Genomic DNA, 23,178 nt, shown 5'->3' with positions numbered 1-23,178 from the left:
TGTTGTTCAGCAAATGAATAGTCCATAAAACAACTGCAGGCCCCGGAGTCAATAATGGCTTGAGTTTGGATGCTCCCTCCTGGTAGCTGCAGGGAGAGAGTCAGCAAAAGGTGAGAGGAGATGCTCTTCAGAGGATATCTGGAAGTATCAGAAACAAGGACAGTCTTGCGTGGTCTTATCAGGCAGTCACGCAGAAAGTGACCAATGTCCCCACAGTAAAGGCATAAGTTGTTCTGCTTGCGTCTAAGTCTTTCCTTGGCTGACAGAGGTGAACGAGAAAGTCCCAACTGAACAGACTCAACCTTGAAAGAGGATGGTGGCGGAGCTGGGGATACAGGTGCTGCTGGTGTCCATGTAGGTGGAATGTTGCCAGATTTTTCTGCCCTCCTCTCTCAGATTCTGCGATCAAGCTGAATAGCAAGCTGGATCAAATTTGAGAGCGTAGTTGGTGGATCTAGTCTGGCAAGTTCATATTTAAGAGCCTCTGAAAGACCCAAACGAAACTGGTACTGCAAGGCTGCATCGTTCCAGGCAGTGTCAGAACTCCATTTGCAGAACTTAACAACATAGTTCTCCACAGGCTGAAGCCCTTGCTGGAGTTTATGTAGAATAGCTTCTGCTGTGGATGTCCGTTGGAGAACATCATAGATCTGGGCCATGGCTTTAAAGAAGGAAGAGACTGATGCAAGAACTGGGCTGACCTTTTCCAGAAGCTGATGAGCCCATGACTGTGGTTCCTCACGCAAGAGAGAAATGACAAAGCCCACCTTAGTAAATTCAAGGGAGAAAGTTTGTGGTTGTAATTCGAAATACAACTGGCAGGCATGGCAGAAGGCCCGAAACTTATAGCGATTTCCTGAAAAGCGTTCCGGGGTAGGTACCCGAGGCTCCGGGGGAGGAACCATTACTGTAGATGCAGGAGCTGGAGCAGGAACAGTAGCTGAAGTGCCAGATACAGAAGCTTGAGATACAATGGGCAGGGAGCGTAAATTACCTTCAATCCAGAAGTAATTCTCCTGGAGTCCGGTCACCACTTGGATTAAGGCTGTGATTTGTTGGCACACCGCTTCAAGCAGAGAGGAGCCTCCTCCAGTCTCAGTCATGGCTGAATGGTACTATCACTTACCTGGTGAAGACTGGAATGTTGTGGAGTCCTCTCTTGCTCCTCCCGCCTGACACTCCTGAAGGTGGGAACAGAGAGTGTAAGGCAAGGAGTGGCACGAGTGCCGTAGTGGCTAGCTGGTGGTGTTCACTCCGTAGGTGGGTACAGCTGGTAGTTGCAGTCCTTGGAACAGGGTGCAGTGGCAGCTTGGCACCAAAGCGTGGGAGCAGTAGCCAGTGGAAACCAGGCAGTGAGGTACAGAATCAGCAAGCAAGCAAGTCCAAAAGATAAGCCAAGGTCGATAACAGCCGGGCAGCGTGGTACAGGGTAAGCAGGCAGATCAGATCCTTTTAAGCAACTCAAGGTCAGGGTAGTAAGCAACAGAGCAGGAGCATGGGCAGAGGCAAAGTCCAAAGGCAGGCCGGGTCATACACAGGTGAGAAGTAACAACAGATCAGGTCTCAGAACCACAGGAACAAGATGAAGACCATTCAGCAACTGCTCACAGTACTAGAGCAGTTTAAATAGGCCACTGGGAGCCAAATGCTAATTGGTGAGTGCAGGTGTGCAATGTGCACGGGTGTGAGCGAAAGTCTGTACTGGCCTTCTGGTGGAGAAAATCCGGTTTACCTTACAGCTCCAATGAAAGCACATACAGGAGAGGCGAGAGTGGGCATCCTTGTCTTGTTCCACTGAACATCTCATAGGATGACGACATACTTCCGTTAACCTTTACTGATGCTGTAGGGTGGTTGTATTGATTTTTATTCCATCGGACCATTTTTGGGCCCACTCCTAAATTTTTTATTGTATCCATCATAAATTCCCAGTCCACCCTATCAAATGCTTATTGGCATTTATCAATGGGAGTAAAGCTGGGGGTTTTATGCTTCTCTCTTTTTACAACATTAATAATGTTCTTATCCCATTATCTTTACTTTCTCTCCCTGGTATAAACCCTGTTTGATCCGTATGAATCCACCCCAGCATTATTTATTTTAATCTTGTTGCTAACACTTTGTGTAAAGTTTTGTGTCTGCATTTAATAGTTTTTTTTTTTTATTTTTTTTTTTTCTCGAAAACAATCCTGCAATATTTGTTATTTTATTTTAAACACTTTGAACCTATAAAACCGACAATTGAATACTACAATTGTGTGTTCTTTCAAGCAGATCATCCAATCAGTATATTTTTAAACTCTTAATAATTAGTAAATTCACCTTAAATGGTAAAATTAACAAAAATGCAAGCAAGTTAAAATACAGTCAGGGCAGTTTTACATAGATTTTAAGTTTTGCTAAAGTTTTAATAAAGCATGTTTGTGTGCTTAAACGTTAATGTAGGAATGAACTCTGTTTTATTAAGTTACTTCATACTTTGTACCTTGTAACAAAATAAATGGATGAGAGTACATTTTCTACTTTAGGAAAAATTCAAGATCAGGTTAATAAAAACAAAAGTCAGCATTTAATTAGAGTGCAGTTATGCACAGATATATATATATATAGATATAGTCTGTTTATATTTTTCATAAAAGCATTGTCAAGATTGGTCTGTGTGCATTAGACCAGTAATAAAATTTCAGTTTTTGGTACATCAGATAAAATATAATTATAATACTTTTTTTTACTATTATTTACATTCACAACATAACACGCCTCTGAAGGGGACTCCATTGTACACGCTGCAATTCAGCAAGTACGCGGTTACCAGGCCACTTGGCAAATATTGTCTAAATAAAAGAATTGCTGCAAATCCTTTCAGACTTCTTTCGCAATTCCATCCGACGACTTGTTTAGTTCAATCCTTACAGATTTCTCTCCTGTTAGATATTTTTCTTTAGCTCGAGCTCTTTCATCCGCATCAAAATACCACACAGTTATTGCGTACCTTGTAGCAAAGGCAGGTTGAACTTCATGAGGGTTTCGACGATCAGACCAAAAAAACAATAATCTGTCAAATTTTGGTTCAATATCAGCAAACTGAGATTTGCCTTCAGGGAAAATCCTTAGAACTCCACCATTTTCCTTTGCATCCCAGTTTTTATTCAGATAGTATATACAAGTGACGCATCTTCCATCTCCATTAGGATTGTCAACATGTCGTACATAGCCTGTTCCTTTGCCAGGGTAACATGCCACCATTGCCTTGGTTCTGCCGTTGATCCGGAAGTTGCCCAGCTTGGTTCCGCAGTGCCGGATCAGGTCATCCATGCTGTTCATTAGGTGCCCGATGGCTTTGCAGGCCGCCTCCTTGCCCTCCACCCAGGTGATCTGGTCCCCTCGGATGTCCCGGGAGGAGTCGCTCTTCTGACTGACTAGCTGTCCATCGGTAAAGCGGCCGGTACTGTGCAGGGCCTGGACCTCCCCCACTATTCGATCCCCGAGCTCCTGGCCCAGGAAGTCATCCAGCACACAGATGCCATGCTTGTTCATACAGGGGATGATGTACTCCAAGGCCAGCTTGTGGAGGGGCGGCCTGGTGTGCCCATTGGGCCGTTCTGTGCCCTCCCCACCTCCCCGGGCCGCACCGCTCCCGCACGCCTCGCCGGATCTCTGGGTGTAGTCCTCCTCCTTGATGGCCCTCAGAGTGGCCCCCGCATTTAATAGTTTTATTGGTCTGTAGCTGGAACATAGTGTTGAATCTTTCCTCTCCTTAGGTATGACTTTTACATGTGCCAGTAATGACTCCCTCCTCACTTCCTCCCCCTCTCCTAATTTATTCAGGTACTAGAAGATTTTTGGAATTAATTGTTCTTTAAATTTTATTGTAAATCCATCAGGTCCTGGACTCTTTTCAGTTGGTGTATTGTTTATTGCTATTTTGATCTCCTCCTGTGTTTTTTGGGTCTTCTAAGGCCTTCAGTTTTCCTACTGGGACTTTTGGTAATTTTGCTTCCTTTATATATTGCCAAATTTTTTGTTTCCTGTTTTTTCAGCTTCTCTAGTCTCCCTTTGTCTCACCGAATAGAGGGCACTGTAGTTACTATGGAAGATCTTTGCAATTTCTGTTGTTGTGTAAACCATCTCTCGTTTATTATTTTTCATATTTTCTATATAATTTGATGATTTTTTTCTTTTTTTTTAGGATTTTTGCAAGATATTTTCCTGGTTTAATACCCCATTTATACCTATCTTTCGCCACTTTAAAAACTTGTCTTGTTCGTTGTTCCATTATGTCCTTTAGTTGATCTCTTTTAACCAATTCAGCTCTGGAAGGTTTTACCCCCTTAATGACCAAGCCATTTTTAGCGAATCAGCACTGTGTTATTTTAACAAAAATTGCGTGATCATGCGACGCTGTACACAAATACAATCAATGTCCTTTTTTCCCACAAATAGAACTTTCTTTTGTGCTATGAACAAAAAAAGAGCGACAATTTTGAAAAAAAAAAATTCAATATTTTTTACTTTCTGCTATAAAACATTCCCAATAAAATTTTTAAACAAATCCAATTGTTTAATCAGTTTAGGCCAATTTGTATTCTGCTATATATTTTTGGTAAAAAAAATCCCAAAAAGCATATTTTTAATTGGTTTGCGCAAAAGTTATAGCATTTACAAACTACGGGATAGATTTTTGGACTTTTTATATTTTACTTTTTCTTTTTTTTTTTTAAACAAAATTTATTGCAGGAGTATGCAGTAAGACAAAGCCGACCAAAACATAGTCAAAAACAATAATCAGAATCAGAACAATAGGTAACTGAACAGGATCAACATGGTTGATAACCTATGAGGATGGGGGTGAGGGTGAAGGGGGTTGCGGTAGCAGAAAAGTGGAGAAGAAGAGGGAAGTAGGGGGAGGGGAAGGGAGGAGAGGAAAGGGGAAAAGGAAGGGAAAGGAAATGTGGAGGGGATTACAGGTATGGCAAGGGAATACCAGTAGCAATATGTGGCCAATAGGAAATAATTAGTTAAACATATGAGGCAGGTCATATAACCTAAAAGGAAATAGGAGCCTAGACAAAAATGTGTGACTTAAATCCAGGGAGGCATGCACCGGACCTGAAAGTTATAGGGGGAAGGCAAATAGTAATGAGCAGTAGTTCTTAGTAAGAGTAAGGATGAGTTCGCTGGTTCAATGTGGGTAATCCCTCTGGGGGAAAACCGAACCGGTATTTACCAGGGAGAAGAAACAAACATTGGGTTCTTGTTGCACTTATCTTGCTGTCAAAGACGGGTCAGAGTATGTCATGGAAGGAAGTCTCAGGTTTGCTTGGTGGGACCACCCAAGAGTGCTGTGTTGGAGTGGTGATAGGATAAAGCCAACGGTCTAGGTATAGGGGACCCCCCAACCGAAGGAGCGTTCGGGCGGTCCAGACCCTGCTGCGAGGTCTGAGGCAAGGGATATTTAGCCAAGTAAGCATCCCATTTGGAGAGGGTCCGTGGGTTTGGACATGCAAAGTGAAGGGTGTCAAGTAAGTCCCTCCTGAGAAGCTTGTTGAGTTCCATCCGTACGTCGTGAAGTGTAGGGGGGGAGGTACAGATCCACTTGTTGAGAATGGCTCTTCTAGCCAACATGTAGAATGTAGAAAGCCATGGCCTATGCTGCACCATCAAGGAAGATTGGGATTTATCAAGAGCCAACACTCGACCATCTAGAAGGCCAAACAGTAGCATCAGAGGGTGACTTATGACTGGGATGCCTGTAATAGATGAAGCGAAGGATTCAATCTTACTCCAGGATCTAGCGATAACTGGACAGAACCACAGTCTGTGCGCTAGAGTGGGCCTATGAGCCATACACCATGAGCATTTTTGCGGAGTATTAGACGATGTAGACATTGAGAAATGGGCATAGGCCCAGTGGATAATTTTTAGTTGTTCCCTCCAGAATTCATTAACTACATAAGTCCGTGTTGTGTGATACCCTTTAAGTATACAATAGTGAAGCCTATCATACTGGAAGTCTTTGTACCAAGGTGAGGTTACTTTTTTTTATTAGTAATGGCGGTGATCATGGATTTTTAACGGGATTGTGTCATTGCGGTGGACAGATCGGAGCCCTGACTGACATTTTTGACACTTTTTTTGGGACCAGTGACAATACAGTAATCAGTGCTAAATAATTTGCACTGTTACTGTATAAATGACACCGGCATAGAAGGGGCTAACACTGGGGGTGATCAAAGGGTTTAATGTAAGCCTTACTGACTATGGGGGGGGGGGGTTGTGACAGGCACAGAGAGATCAGGGTTTCAGCTTAGTTGAAACTCCTTATCTCTCTCTCTGCCTATGTGATAGAAGACCCGCCTGCTTTGTTTACTTAAGCAGGCGGGTCTTATGTCAGTTTCTGTGATAATCGCACGCCCCGCTGAGACTGCGTTCACATAATCACGTAGATCTACGTGATTATGCACAGCCGAGCCGCCCTGCCGCAGTAAATCTGCATGGGGCAGTCGGCAAGTGGTTAATTATTAATGACTGTTGTACTTCAATATCTATTTTCTTTTTATGTATCTGTTCCAGCTCATATATTTCTTTTATTAGTCTTTCCATATCTCTTGCTTTTTCTTTCTTTTTTCTTGATGCTATAGAGATCAAGACTCCTCTAATATAGGCTTTATAAGCTTCCCATGTTGTGGCTTTTAAACCTCAGAAGACTCATTTAACCCAAAATATTGTTCTATTTCTTTTATTTTATTTTATTTTCTGTTTCTGTATCCTGTATCAGTTCCTCATTCAACCTCCACATGCATCCTTTGTTATATGTTCCCATAAGTCTTATCCTCACTACTACTGGGGCATGATCTGAAATTGATATAATCTCAATTGATGATATCACTACTAAATCCAGGAATATGTTCTATAAATATGTAGTCTAACCGTGAGTATGTGTCATGCACTGGGGAGTGGAATACGTAATCTTTTATCCGAGGATGTTGAGCTCTCCACACGTCCACTAGTTGGTGTTGGAATACTTTCTTCCTTATCATTCCTAATTGGCGGTCTCCGGTCCCCAGTGCGTGCGACGTGCTGTCAATTCGTGGGTCCATACAGAAGTTAAGATCGCCTGTTAATATTAATATATTGTTCTTAACTTCCATTCATTCTCCCAAAACCTCTTTAAAGTAACCTTTTGGATTTTTGTAGGGACAGTAAACGTTGGCCAATGTATATTCCATCCCCTGCAGATTACCTTTCAAAAATATATATCGGCCTTCTGGGTTTAACCTTCCTATCCTCCAGCTCAAACATAAACCTCTTTTGCCATTCCTATTGCTACCCCTTTCGCTCTTCTTATTGGGGACTCTCCAAAATACCATGTTGGATAACATTTTGAGTATAGTATAACGTTTGTATTTTGTGCCATATGTGTCTCCTGTAAAAAATATGTATGCAGAATATCTTTTGATTTCCTGTAGTATCTTATGTCTTTTTTTGCAGGGGTATTTAACCCCCTGACATTATGAATCAAAACATTTTACGTAGTCATTTTATCGTATTGAATCTCTCACTCCTCCCCCTGCCCCTCTCCCTCTCCTGCGTCCCTCTCTACAGATGGGGTCAGAGCATAAAAGAGGGCTCATTGAGGTGGGAAGGGGGATTGGCACAACAGATGAGGAAGAGATTCAAGTGGACAAAAGGGTTCCTAGCACGATATCTTCCTCCCCATTGGTATGGGGATTTTCAATTTTTTACAGAAGCCTTGCAATTCTTCTGGAAATCTCAGTTTTGCCATATGTTCTTCTTTCCGGCCTAGCAGACATGCTGGAAAACCCCAGTTCTACAAATTCCATGGTTTTACGTCAGCTCCAAGAGCAGTTTCAATAGTCTCCTTCCTAATGTTTCCTTTGACAGGTCTGTGAAGATCTGGAGATTGACACTTTCATATTTTATTAGTGTCTTCCCTTTTAGACTCTTCCAAATTTGGGCTTTTTCTTCATAATTCTAAAATCTTATAATTAGATCTCTTGTAGCCTTCGTTGGGGTACCTTTTGATCTTCTAACCCTATGTACTCTTACTGTTTTTATCTGTTCTGCTTCTCCTCTACCTAATAGTGGATTGAAGATTTTCCTAATTTTGTCTGTTAGATCCTCTCCATGTGTCAATTCTGGTAGGCCTCGTATTCTCAGGTTCTTCCTTCTGTTCCGGTTTTCTTGATCTTCCAGTTTGCATGGCAGGATCCTTTGTTCCTTTTTTAAGGCTTTAATTTCACCTTTTATTTAATTTATTATTTTTATGTGGCTATCTTGTCTCTTTTCCATATCTTCAACTCGTGACAATATATGGCCCTGGTCATTTTGTATTGTTGCCATTTCTGGACTTTTCTAGTACTGAGAACATGGCCACCATTTCTGCTTTTGTAGGCAATTGGGCATTCCTGTTTTGTTCTGCCATGTGATCCATCTCAAGGTCGCTTTCTAGGTCTTGTTCCACTCTTGACTGGCTAAGATTGTTTGTGCCTAATAATGATCTGTTTTGTCCACTTTTACCTTTAAACTCTGCCTGTTTTGCACAAGTTCCCGGTTGTTTTTCTGCTACCTGCTTGTCTGAGCCTCCTTCTTGGGTCATATGCTTTTTTATTGTCCCTGGGCTTGAGCTCATCTTAGGTAATTTTGTGGCCGTCCATCTTCTTTCTGGTTTCCCTCTCATGATTGTGGGTCTTATTGTCCATCCCCCTTATTCGCGACCCCCCTGTGATTTTTCCTCTATAGCCTCCATGTGAGAGGAAAAAAAAAAAGGTGATACTAAAGTCCTCTGCCAATGTCTTGTATTATCATAGCCAACATAGATCAATAGTCAGTCAGCAATAAGCAGTCAACAAAAGATCAAAAGTGCAAAAACTCACCACTCGCTGCTTCTGGGCTGAGGTTTATTAAGGGGGTCTGCAATGATTTCCCAAAATGTTTGACAGGCGATGGGGGGGGGTCGACTTTTATTGTTGAGAGCTTATTTAAATCAGGATGGCTCCAAGAGGGCTCTATTTGCACCGCTTATGGATTCCCTTTTCCAGCTGAAACTGCTGGGTACTACTCCTGTATAAGTCGGCACCTCTGTGTGTCAAGTCCCGCCTCTGTCTCCTTAGACTCTCCTTCCGACTCCTCACCTCTCTTCTGGGCTCTTCTGGGTGCCGCAGAGTGTTGTCGATGACCTCCAGGTCCTCTCGGCTGCCTGTCACTGGCCACGCCACCAGCCGGAGTCTCCCGCCTCGACTTGGTAAACGCCCGCACACCGGCTTGCCCCTCCCTGACGCCGGGTCTTTGCCCACTTGGCTCTGCCACTCCAGCCACAGTAAAGAGCTCCAAGCCCTCCCAAACAAAGGGAGAGAAAGAGACAATGCAGGGCTGGATTGTGGGTATGGGTGGGTGGGGGAACGCAGGTCTAGTGCTTCATTGGAAGGAAGGCTACCTGGAGCTCCTAGCATGAGTTCCCTATGGGCGCCATTCGTAGGCTCTTCCCCCTGACCACTGCCATCTGAGGGAGGTTCATGAAATGTGAGTCTTAATACCAAAATATGGTGCACATTGCTCTAAAACTTAGTAACTACTGTCATTATGATTGTATCTGGTTGTATTGGTTTAGGGTTATTTAAAAAAAAAAAAAAAAAAATATATATATATATATATATATATATATATATATATATATATATATATATATATATATATATTGCATTAGCAAACACAATTAGCCTTTGGTTTATCAAAGTTTAAAGGATTTGTTCACCTTTTGGAACATACCAGATCCACTGAAAATACATTTTCCTTTTTAGAAATACCAGGGTTTTACAAGTGTGGAAGGTGCTACACATGTAAAAATATGAGAAGAGAAAAGTCCAGGAGAATAGATAAATTTACACCATCCTCTACACAGAAATAAAATATAGAATCAGAGACCTGATTACATGCAATACTGAAGGAGTAGTATATGCTCTTCAATGCTAATGTGGTTGCCAATATGTGGGAAGAATGAAGAAAAGCTATTAAAAAGAATACATGACCATATTAGTGTAGCACCTAACAGGTAGGTGCTAGGTAAAGGTATAGTGGGCCTTGTCTGCCTAACAGCAGGGCTGTGATTTATTAGTCAGGGTGTCATGGTTTCCAGGTGTTCCTGCTGAAGGGGGAGTCTCCCCACTGGCTCCTGTGATAGGCTTCTCATAGGGCGGTGGAGGAAACCCAATCAGGTGACACATCCAGGCTTGTAACTACCCCAGAAGGCAGATTGTGCTGCAAAGGATTCTGGGAGTGGGTATAAGTTTGGGGGTGCCACATGACACATGGTCTTTGGCGGGAACAGAGTCCCAGGAGGGAGAGAATGGCTGTCTCCCCTCCTGTCTGAGGGTGCTGCATGAAGATCCAGAGAGTGCTGAGCTAAGCTGAGAGGATCCGGTGTGCCGAGAACCTGCGGCGAGTCAGAGGGGTCCAGTCCCAGGAAAGCCTACACAGGTCGTGAGCACTGAGGATTGCCCCTGGGGGTCTGCCTGAATTTAGGGGGGACCACTACGGAAGAGGTTTGGGGATCCAGTGCCAGCTATTTGTGAAAGGAGGTATCTAGGTTGAGGACCCTGAAGTGACAGAGGGGATACAAAGACAGTGGACCCTGAAGAGCTTAAAATGTAAAGGGGGCATCTGCGGTTTTGGCCCTGAAGGTCAGTGCACAGTGTGAAGTGTGCTAGTTGAGAGTTGCAGCAGTACAGGAACTTACAAGGAGTTTTCTCAGCCAGTGCAATGATGGAGGGAGCCATTCAGTGACTCTGAGCTATTGTAGTGTTACAAGTCAAGCAGTTCTACAGTCCTGGATCTTCTGGACTAAAGTCGAGGATCCAGCACAGTTTCAGTAATTACACAGTGTTCAAGCATCAGGAAGCGTTGGCTAGCGTCGGCTGGCGTCAAGACAGTGATAATAGGCATTTTTGCCAGAAAAGTCCCACAATTGTATCTAGTTGAGCGTAAAGGAGTATCCCACTCATTCCCTTCTCCCATCCCCTTAAATACAATAAAACCACAAAACAAAGATGGCGGAGTTGTCCATGTCTCAGTGCTCACACCCAGGGCCGCAGCTCATAAGGGCTGAAGGGGTAACCGGTACCGATGGCAGACCCACATCAAGCCACAGGCCTGGAAAACCTGCTACATTTCTAATATATCCATTGGACCCTTCAGGATTCCAGTTCTGGGGCCTAGAAAAGTATAAAAAATACTGGCAAAAAAACAATAAGATTAAGGCGTTAAGTCAACAAGAATCAAGATGGATAAATGAGTTACAAACTTTGACACCTAGGGGTTTGAACATTCAATCTAAATTGTTTTATTAGCGATTATTAAGTTAGGAGCATATTTATTATATGCCCCATTATTTGGAGCATATTGAGAATATATAGGAACATTGAAATAATAGTTTATTATGTCTCATCATTAAATAAGATGCATGTTAGGCCAATTATAATATTTATTAACAGTAATATTTATGTCCATGAGTATCAAGCTCATTTAGATATCATTGGGCAAAAATACCTTTAGGAGAATAGTTTTAAGTTGTAATATAAGCCCTGTCCACTAGATAGAATAGGACTCCTCAGGAAGTCACGGGACCGTGAGGACACGTGTTGGGCGGATTCGGGTGATGTTTGCCAAAACTGGAAGTGACGCCGGATCCGTCTACATTACAAGCTGTATGTTTAGGTACCTATGTCTGTGCAATATTTTATAATAAAAGCTTTCTTTTAACCTACTACACTATGAGGGTATCCTGTGTTGTATGAGCTTATCCACAGAGACAATCTCTTGAATTTAAAGTGCCATACACCCAGAATCTGGAAAAGTGTGTGACATCAGAAGATTAAAGAGAAAAGGAAAGTGAGTGCATATGTGAATGGTGGTGAGACTCACCTTGTATGATATAAAAAGTATTGGCACCAAGGGTGGATTATTATATATTAACTATTTATCATGGTATTATAAGAAGATAATTATGTTGATATATTCAATCACTGTATTGATTTAATATCATAGATATGGAGGCATGTGTGCAATATCTTATTATATGAATTGGATGGTATGTATTGCTTTACTTAGTGGGGGTAGGCACAACAAAAAAAATACTTTTTTTTTGTTATCTAGAGATTGTGGGAACACAATTATTTGTTTGCAGCCACCTAGCACTGTTTTTAAGTATTAACTGACACTAATTGGGTTTATGAGACTTTGTTGAGAAGGTAGGGTGGGATTGCACGTATACACTTATCTTTTGGAACATTTTGTTACATGCTCCACCTGTATTTAGAGTGGAACATGTAACATGTTCCAGTAGTTGCAGCCTATTGCTTCACCCCCTATCCCCCTTTTCCCACCTCCCAGTGACAATGAGTGGGGAATTTCTCCCGGCGCCCGCTGTCACTATTTGAAAATTATGCAGTTTCCTGTGAATGACTGTGACTGATGGTTTGTAGTTCTGAATGAACAGTGAGGTTGCTGATGAGCGATCTCGTAGTTCATTCACAAGCCCATCAGCTTGTTAAGCCAGCCCCTATGCAGGTACAGGCTGAAAGCACTTGTTTGCAGGATTCTGGCATTGCCCCCCCTGATCTACTGATCACTGGTGCAATGCTTTCCAGGCTCCATAGGTAAAAAATATTAAATGCACATTTTTTTTTTTCCTGCAAAAATGCTGTACGCACAAATATGATACTTTTACATTAAAACCCAACTCCAAGCACAGCTGTTTTTTTCAATCTCAAGTGTCATTATTTATATTCCTTTAGGAAATCTCCCTAAGCTCCACTGAGTGCTGTTGATATACAGCACAAGTTGAACGTTATGCTCCCCGCTGTATCAGAATGGTGTGTTTGAATGACACCAGTTCCAGTGTTGCGCCTCCACCTCCTCACTCTGCTGTGCATTTCACAAAGCAAAACATAAACGTCATCACTGTGCTGTGCTTTGTGAATGGCACAAAGTAAATATAGCAGTATATCAGCAGTACTCGGTGGAGCTTAGAGGGAGCTCCTAAATGAATAGAAATAATGTCACTTTTTAATAGAAGAATAAAGAAGGGAAAAAACAGTACATATATCTGGGCCTGGATTTGGGCTTTAAATAAAGACTGAAGCAGTGATACATAGTCATGTTTTTTTCTTAACTATGGCAATGCTAAATACTATTTTTTTAAAACCATAGCAGGCATATAAACATACTAACCAGAGGTGAGGATCTGTCTTTGCTACACAAGGGAACCATGAAACATTGTCAGTCAATGCATTTTCAATTACTGTGGTGACATGCTTTGCAACTAAGAGATTTTGTCTCTACTTGAATTGTTGACTACAGAACTACTGAACACGTAATAAAAAAATATAGACTCCTTTAAACTGCTCTATGGGTCCTCTGAGTCCTCCCATGGTCTTTTTCTGTGCTGGAGAGGTGCCTTAAACCAATATGCAGTATTAGGAAACAGTACATATTTGACAGTGGATTTGCTTCTTTTTTCTTTTAAAAGCTTGTCTTACATACAGCAGTAGGCTTAAAACAGATTTGTTACAGTGGGAAAAAACGAAACATTTATGATCAAATACTTATCGTAATTTTCCTTTCCTGAACGACTCCATGGCAGCATACATTTGGGGTAGACCCGCCCTCGCTCCTACCCCATAAGACCCACTCCCATAAATTTTCAGGGTGAGCCAGTGGCCATGTTCTGGAACTAGCCCACTCAGGACTCTGGGAGGAAACTCCTGCTGCCATGGAGTCCATCAGGAAAGGAAAAGGAAAATTATGGTAAGTATTTTATAGTAAATTTTTCATGTTCCTGACAGATTTCCATGGGAGCATACATTTGGGAACTAACTAGCCCAAAAAACAAGGGTGGGATGTCGGAAAAGTAGGGTTTCAATCATAGCCAACAAGGGGACTGCTAGACTTGTGCAATGCAGTCAAGATTGTCCCACTTGTAGAATTATTCCCAGCTATTTGCTATCAAATGAAGCTTGCACTTTAAGGGGATTGTTTAGACTCTCGCAATGCAGACAAGATTGTTCTACTTGTAGAATCCATTCCAGCTATTTCCCATCAAGATAAAGCTAGCCCTTGAAGTGGGCAGTTCAAACTCTTGCAATGCAGACCAGATTGTCCTACTTGTCAGAATTATTTGTTAGGATAAAATATTCTCCATCCCAACTACCATTGCATTGGAAGAGAGGCAAAGGGTTAAGGCAGGCTCCCAGGCTGCAACTGCAGACAGATATAAATAACCCTTAGGGACAAGTCCAACACAAGTCTACCACCAGAAGATACTACACCCCCCAAGGACACACCCAATCATCCTGATTCAGTATACCTCTTAAGGACACAGCATCCTCCAATGACAACTCCATGTATATGGCTAAGTTGATGAATGCCACATCAACCAAACAGGTGACTCATTATGCTAGAAAACCTCTTCTCCATAAGTGCCTTCATCTGACATCCTGCAGTGCAGGTAAAAGTGCCCTGGTTGGGTTTGAACTTGAGCAACCCAATACTGCAAGGTACCGACCACTAAGATATTCTGCTGCTCTATCTTTCCGTTCAATTTGCACTCCTCTTCAAGAATGATCTTCTAGCTTAAAGTAGAACTATAGGCAAAACTTTTGGATAGAGCAAGGGAAGGTTATAACCCCTGTCAGAATTTTTTTCATCAACTGCGCCCTATTGCAGAGATTTCCCTTCACTTCCTGTCCCATAGCCAAACAGGAAGTGAGAGGAAATCCCTGACACTTAAGAGAATTTCTTGGGGACCCCCAGGTCACCAGAACTAGTGTTCCCATTGGAAGATATCACCTCTTTTATTTCTCTGGGGACAACCCAAAATTTTGGATTTTCTTTTACTTTCACTTTTTATGATAATGGTAAACAGGACAAATAGAAAGGGTGAAACTCCTTAAAAGGGACACAGATAACAATACAAACTGACAGGCATTCTAATCCTGTTCTACTCTATACAAAACAAAAAAAAAAGTTTTGCCTTTAGTTATACTTTCAACATCCTATGAAAAAAGGCAATGCACTCCTTTGGAAGTGCTAAAATACTTACATTGCAGGTACCTCTGCCATTTTAGGCACCCTAGCAGCTTTACGAAAGGAGATAAAAAAAAACCTGCTCAAAGATCTTCCTTATCCGCATATTCCTTTTAGGAATTGTTTAAAGAGGGTTAAATTGGCCAGTAGACTGGCCCTGCAAGGAAAAGCTTGACATTGTCAGAGTAGAGAATCCTTGCCCAGGGAGAATTGTAACAGACTCCTTTAAACTGTCTTGACTACACGTGGTAACCTGTTGGTCGCTGTCATCTTGCTCCCTGGGTGCCTGAACAAGGCAGGAAATTCATATAGGGTTTTACCAGCCAAGGCATGAGCAGCAAAGGCCCAGTTTACGGCGTGTGCATAATACTTGCAGATCTTGAGAAGCTTTATAGCAAGTGTACATTAGTTGGCTTTCTATACATCAGCTTTAAGAGGCCTACAGAAGGGCTGGCAATCCAGGAACAGTATCAGTAAGGAAGACACCTTGTGCAGTGGCACAAGGACTTTTTGGCAGAAATAAACACATCTCAATAAGTTTAAGGAAGAACGCCACATTGTTAAGAAAATAAATATTATGAGATGTACAATTGCTACTTAAGCCTTGCAGTAATTTATTAAATAACCTTCCCAATTCAAACTGCAGCTGCTGAAGTTTCTTAGGGCTCCGTCGGATGACAGCTCCGTCTCCGCACACAGTGCGCAGAGGGATGTGTCCCAGCCCCTGCTGCTCTCTATGGGGGATCGGATGAGAGCGGACCGCCTGTCCGCTCTCATCCGATCCGATCCAATCCGATTCCTGAACGGATGGAAAAATAGGGTTTCCATCCGTCCATGTTTCATGGACAGGATCGGATATGGATGGCAGCGGGTGTCAGCGGAGGTGTCATCCGCTGACATCCGCTGCCCCATAGAGCTGCATGGAGGATCCAATCAGATCCACCTAAAAAACGAACAGGCAGATCAGATCGGATCGCCCGTGTGAAAGAGCCCTTAAGCTGTCCAGATAGACAAAAGTAACAGTTGCTTGTTTGCTAGGTGAGAGGAAAACCCTAAGGGGTTAACCACTGCTAAAGGAATACTACCACAGCAGACTACTCATTTCATTAGACAGAGCCTCCAACACAGAAATAAAAACCTTGCTACAACAAACAAATATCTGTTCAGGACAGAAAGCAACTGCACCAAACTTTAATAAAAATGCTACATTTCACATCACAGCATAGACATCTTCATATGTTTTAATTTAGGTTATAATTTATTTATTTTTATTTTCTAACACAATTGGAGTTACTCCCTAGCAGCCCGCATGGCTTCTGGTAACTTCTGCTGATCTCAAGCCAAACATACTCACATATCCTGGACCTCTTCTACAGGGCAATTGATGCATCCACAGGGTGACCCAGGTCCTAGGAACAGCAGAGCACACCGTCATGCTGGGCACACTTTAGAGGTCAACCGCTTTTAGCAGGGCATCTGACCTGGCGCAACTGCTCACCATTTGCAGAGCTTCCGTTACTACAGGTGTCAATCTTCTATGCATGTGTGCCGTTCACAAGCCTGCTGTTAGCTGGGGACTCTGTAACTACTGGAGCCATCCTGGAAACTTCTGGACACCACAAACTTTATACAAAATGGTCCTATGAGTGACGAGGACAAAAAAGGAACGCAGAAAAAATTTATAGGAGTAGGATCCTATGGGGTAGGAGCGTGGATGGGGCTACCCCAAAAGTACACTGTTATGGAAGTCTGTCAGGAAAAGGGCTTTTTCGTGTACTTTTAGCAGTGATACATTATTTTTTCATTGAGTGGTACTAGGAACACTTTGACCTGCTGGTAGAAAATTAACTGTGATTTTCTTAGGCTGCCCCTTTACTCAATTCCCCTAATTATATTAAGCAAGACTAGGCCCAAATGTACTAGAGACAAAGAGATAGGCGTTTTACTACAAGAATTAAAAAAATACAGATGATACAGCTTTGTAACTGGCAAGCAACAGAACCCTTTTGTATGAACAAAACGGGGCGGGAATAAAATATACTTCATAAACATAACACAGATAGGCAAGACAATTTTATTTATGTGTAATAGACCTAACCAGTGTATGCCTAAGTTTTATTTTTCCTATAATGATGGATAATGTGGGGAGTGATAAAATGTGAGGTAGTTTAGGTTCACACTGTGCTTGTACTTATTTTCTTTTTTAAACAAAGCAACAGCACAGCTTTCACTTGTTACTGGCCAAAAGAAAGGAACACAGTTCCCCTGCTTTCTCCAAACTGAAGTGCTGGACTTCCCTATAAACAGTTTGCCGGGCAATTAACATGATCTTCTATGTGCCTTGCTGGGGGATCAGAGAGAGTAGATGAGCTATGATCCTTTAGCTTTCAGCACCCTAAACCTAAAAAACATGGCCCTATCAACATAAAAATAAAAAAACAATATAACCCCCCCCCCCCAACAAATGCTAATTGCAAAATACAACCACTCTGCAGTTACAAAAAACAGTTTGAAGTCAACCACAAGCTAAAATGGAAGGGAGAAAAAGCCCCCAATAATAATAAGAAAAAGAAGAACCCAACAATTGGGGTGATTGCCCAAACAGCTAGCAAACAGTATTAAAGTGATATTAAGGCCCCGTTCACACAGGGGCGATCCGACTTGGGGGGGCGACCTCCGAGGTCGCGGTGCGAGCAGCGCGACGCGACCTCGGAGCGGCCGGCACGGACTTCATAACATTGAAGTCTATGGCGGTCGCCTCCAGGTCGCCCCAAAGAAGCTCCGGACCCTTTTTCTAAGTCGGAGCGACTTGTGTCGTTCCTATTAGAACGGGTCCACAGCTTTCCTATGGAAGGCGACCTGTGAGGCGACCAGGTCGCCTCACAGGTCGCCTTAGTGTGAACGGGGACTAAAGTCTTACTTTTTTTATTTGGTTTAAAAATAAACATGTTATACTTAACTTCTCTGTGCAGTGGTTTTGTACAGAGCAGCCCAGATCCTCCTCTTAGGTCCCTCTTCAGTGCTCTTGGCCCCTCCCTCCTGCTGAGTACCCCACAACAAGCAGCTTGCTATGGGGGCTCTCGAGCCGAGCCGCTGCTCTGCGTGTCCATTCAGACACAGAGCGGCGGCTCGGCCCCCCCCGTCCCCTCACTTTCCCCAATGGCTCACTGAATTTAGTTGACAGTAGTGAGAGCCAATGAAGAATGAGAGTCCTGGACAGACGAGGCTCTCGTGCAAAATCACTGGATCAAGATGGGGCTCAGTTAAGTATTAGTGAAGCTGAGGGGGGCTGCTGCATACAGGTTTTTTTTTTTTTGTCTTAATGCATAGAATACATTCAAATAATAAAAAAAAACCTTTCTGCCTTTAAAACCACTTTAAAGCACAGTTTACTAACTTTCCATAATCCATCCTTGTGCAATTTGTCAACTTTATCCATCTTCTCCCTCCAATGACTCCATCCAGGGTCATGTGAATTTGCAGATAACCAGGCTTTTATTAAAAGACTCACTCCCTGCTGATTTTTCTTTGCATTGTAGCATGTGCCCAATGGCATTGCCCAACTATCAATGCCCTTATTAAACAAAAGTTTGCAAAAAGTCGAAAGAAAATTACAAGATTTGGCTTCCATAGACTTTAATGGGGATTAGCGATTATCTTTGGCATTTGCAATTTTTTTTTTTATAATTGTTCAGTGGACATCCAGTAAATTGAATTTTGATCAGTTGACTTATCACTAGTCACAATGCTATTTAGAATATTAATGAGGAACTGTAATGCTTTATAGATGCATTTGATTTCATTTTTAATGCTAATAAGCTTTTAAACCTGAACTCTAGGAATTTAGCCACTTTGAAAAATCTACTGGCATACGATGAGGTAAGTCCAACAAGGTGCATGCCACCTCGTGGATTTATCTCTTTTAGTTAAATCAGACAGTTTTATAAAATCCTGAAAGTACAGCTATCGCTACCTTTCTGGGGCTCTGTCAGGAGAAATGGTTCTATCCTACAGCAGATCCGTCCACTCCTCCACTTCACTGTTGATTCACAGAAGCCTTTTTTTTTTTTTTTTTGTAAATAAGTTCACACAATACAAAGCACTCTGTGATTGGACAGAAGGAAGGGAAGGGTGGGCACAGTGACTGCATGAAACTTTCTAGCTGCTGGAGCCAAGACCAGATGGTTCAGCATCAGAGTACAGGAAAGACAGCAATAGCTATGATTCCAGTGCTCAGTAAAAATACAAGTTGTAAATTAAATTGACAAGGTCCATGAAGTGGTATTCACCTCATTGGACTTAATTCCTAGTAATGCAGCACATTGTAAAAGGAGGACAAATTCCTGGTGTTCAGCTTCCAACTGTGGTAAGGGTGACCAATAATTTCTAGAGAAATATGAAACCATGACGGTCTGCACACCAGATTGCTTTGTGGCTCGGTTTATCTTACTGTAACTTCAAACTGAGCCTTCTGATAAAGATTGAGCCACTGTTGTGATGACTCATTGGGTTCTTTAATCAGTGAACTTATTTTAGAATAGTATATGGTTAAAATATATGAAAAAAAATGGAGCGTCACCTGCTAGCCAAACAAAAATATGTGCGGGTAAAAAAAAAAGAATAGATTAAAGTGGTTGTAAAGGCTAAAGGTTTTTTTTTCCTGTAATGCATTCTCTGCATTATAGTAAAAAAATGTTTTAGGTGCCCCCCCCCCCCTAAATACTTAATAAAGCGCTTCTCTCTCTCTCTCTCTCTCCCTCCTCACTGGACACATTGAGAGAAGAGGTAGCCCTTGGCTCCTGTTGCTGTCCTTAGGCGTGTGCACAGGGTGTGCCCAGGCACACCCTAATCACCCTCATGCCCTGTGGTCCTTCCTTGCAGGTTCCGCCATGGCTGCCGGCCCGCCGCTGAGACTGCTCTGCCCCTGGGATGGCTCACTGCTCGGCTTGGCGCCGTTCAGCTCCAGACTGAATCCGAGCCGGCGCTGCCCACTGTAGAGTGGTGGGGGAGACAGGCGTGCGGTGCGGAGAGGGACTGCCTGGGGGAGGGACTGCCTGTGCAGCAGCCACCCAGCACAGCCATCGTGGGAGAGAACCAGGCAGGAGGATGTAGCAGAGAACGAGCAAGCTGGCGCGGCGAGGAGGACCAGACAGTCAGCAATTCTGCATCAGCATTCAACAAGAAGGAGTGGGAGAGCCCGGAGAGGTCAGCGAGAGAGCCTGAAGTGTGGTGACGTCAGGTGACGGTCTGTGGTGCTGGCAGCAGGAAAACCTTGCTTGAGGAGTGTAATGTTCTGGTACCTTTGGGTACCCTAATTACTCTTTCATAAGTGTATGCGCCCCACCATTCTCTTTTGGTAAGGTGCGCATACACCTTTAAGACTGATGCTGTCATCACTGAGCGCCGGACTGGATGGCTATTTAGATCGCCGGCTCTCACTCACATGTGTTCGTTCAAACTGCTTTGTGCCTTGATGCTAACCTGTCTTGAAGCTCTCATGCTTGCAAGCATACCTCGCTGTCGGAACCACGCTGCGCTGATCCCTGTATCCCGCTACCGGATCATCCGCTCTTGCCGAACCTCTCCTCTGCTACATTGCTATTAGTGATAAGTACCCCACAGGGGAAACCTCTATAACTTTCATACTAAAGCTTACACTATCTAGCTCTGCATACTAAGGACTATTACTACATCTGTATTATCTAAGATTGCTAGCTCTTGAGCCTACTACCACCTGTTCTTGCACCGGGTTGATCTCTCTTGTATGTCCACCTGCTACTCTGTCATCTGCTACCATACATGATTGCTAAACCTATCTGCATCCCATCTGCTACTATCTTACTTTCAAGAACATTTCCTTTCAAGTGTCTGTCATCTACCATCTCTACCCAACCTGTCTCTTCAGCCTATCATCACTGTGTTACTATATACATAAGTCACTCTAGGAAACATCTTATTGAGTGTGTGTATTTACTTGCTGAATTGAGATCATCCACACATGATGAGTCATTGAGAGTTGGGATTGGTGTCTCAGCGTTTCTCTACATGACTACTGAAGTGGAATATTTCTGCAGCTGAAAATCCACATCATACATAAAACACAGGAGCGTTACAGATTGAACGAACCACAAATGGATTCAGCAGAAATAACCACTCAGATGACACAATTAAAACAGCAAGTACCTGCGTTAATACACGCACTTGCTGAATAAAAAGAAGACAATCAGGCTCTGTCGCAGCAGGTAATTAGACTGACACAACTTACCACTGCTCAGTCCCCTGAACCCAAAATAAATCCTCCTTTGGTATTTACAGGCGATCGCAAAAATTTTCGCGAATTTAAAAATGCATGTGAGTCACTTTTCTTGCTAAAACCCCGTACCTACCTTACTGATCACATTAAGGTTTGTACTATTATTTCTTACCTAACAGGCGATCCTCGGGCCTGGGCAGACTCTCTTTTTGAGAAAAGCGACCAGCTTCTCAACTCCTATGCCTTCTTCCTAGCAGAACTCACTAGCCTATATGATGATCCCAATAGGCAGAGTACTGCCGATCTTCAATTAAGATCCTTGAAACAAGGTGGGAGACCTGTAGAAGACTTTGTCGCAGAATTCAAGAGATGGACCCTTGATTCAGAATGGAATGATGCATCTCTGAAATCCCAATTTAGGCTTGGCCTATCAGAGGCCGTTAAAGACGAGCTCGCCCGAGCGGATCTGCCAAAAACCCTGGATGCATTGATACAACTCAGTATCACCATAGATAGAAGACTACGAGAAAGAAAGGCTGAGAAAATGGGAATGCCATTATCCAGTTCTTCTCGGATTTCGGCCGTTGACCCCGTTCCTATGGAGGTAGGAACCATACGCCCACCTCTATCAACTATGGAAAGAGCCAGAAGACGATCTGGTAATCTCTGCTTGTACTGTGCATCCCCGGATCACAAGATAAATGTCTGTCCCCTAGTCTACAAAAAGAAGGGTGAGTGTTCACATGTCCTCCTAGGGGGATTGACAACTTCAATCACTAACCCTTACCTTTCTGTTTGCTTAACATTACAGTGGGACCAGAACAGGATTACAACTAAGGCCATGATTGACACAGGATCTTGTGGAAATTATATTGACATACATTTTGCTGCTTTAAATAAAGTTCCTATTATTTCTAAACTTAAACCTGTCTCAGTGAGTCTTATTAACGGTGTTCCTTTATCCTCTGGTCCGATCACTGATCAGACACAGGCACTTCTAGTCACTACTAACGGGTCTCATATGGAGACCACTACCTTCGATCTAATACCTTCACCCCACTTTCCCATTGTTTTGGGACTTCCCTGGTTGCACACACATCAACCAACCATAGATTGGAAGGAACGGACCCTGGCCTTCCTCTCTTGTTATTGCGAGGGTACGTGTAACCTCCCGTCTTTCGGGAAGATCCTGTCTGTGGTGACAGATGAGATTGCACCACTATGTTATCAGGATCTCTCTGAGGTTTTTCTTGAGAAAAATGCTCAAGCACTACCTCCCCATCGAGACTATGATTGTAGCATTGATCTACTCCCAAATAGCAAATTGCCGTTCGGTCATGTTTATCCTCTTTCACAGGATGAACTTTCCCATCTCAAAGACTATTTGGATGAGAATTTGGAAAAAGGTTTTATTAGACCTTCCACTTCTTCCACAGCAGCAGGACTCTTTTTTGTCCGCAATAAGGACTCAAGTCTCAGGCCTATCATCGACTATAGGCAATTGAATGCTATTACAATAAAAGATCGCTATCCTCTACCACTTATCCCTGAGCTCATTGAGCAGGTGCGTGGAGCTACCTATTTTTCAAAATTGGACCTGAAAGGAGCATACAATCTCATTCGAATCCGTGATGGACACGAATGGAAGACTGCATTCAGAAGCAGATACGGATTGTTCGAATATCTTGTAATGCCATTCGGGCTATGCAACGCCCCTGCAGTTTTTCAACGATTTATAAACAATATTTTCAGAGACTTACTAGATGTCTGTGTTGTGGTATATCTGGACGATATACTTATATATTCACGATCCCTGTCTGAAC

At 42.8% G+C, this 23,178-nt stretch overlaps 1 protein-coding gene across 1 annotated transcript; it reads right to left on the bottom strand.

Moving 5' to 3' along the window:
• Positions 1–2,601: 2,601 nt before the first annotated feature.
• Positions 2,602–4,128, bottom strand: LOC309564308 (prolyl hydroxylase EGLN3-like; the record flags this gene model as incomplete). The annotated part of the gene is made up of 2 exons (XM_082268934.1): positions 2,602–3,831; positions 4,066–4,128. The coding sequence occupies 2 exons, from the start codon at positions 4,126–4,128 to the stop codon at positions 2,863–2,865; spliced, it is 1,032 nt and encodes a 343-aa protein (XP_082125060.1). The 3' UTR covers positions 2,602–2,862.
• Positions 4,129–23,178: the final 19,050 nt, after the last annotated feature.

Source organism: Pelophylax lessonae (assembly GCF_965119305.1).
Source record: "Pelophylax lessonae genome assembly, chromosome: 9".
Taxonomy (NCBI): Eukaryota; Metazoa; Chordata; class Amphibia; order Anura; family Ranidae; genus Pelophylax; species Pelophylax lessonae.
The sequence above is the reverse complement of the archived record's forward strand: the minus strand, read 5'-3'. Positions and strand labels throughout refer to the sequence as shown.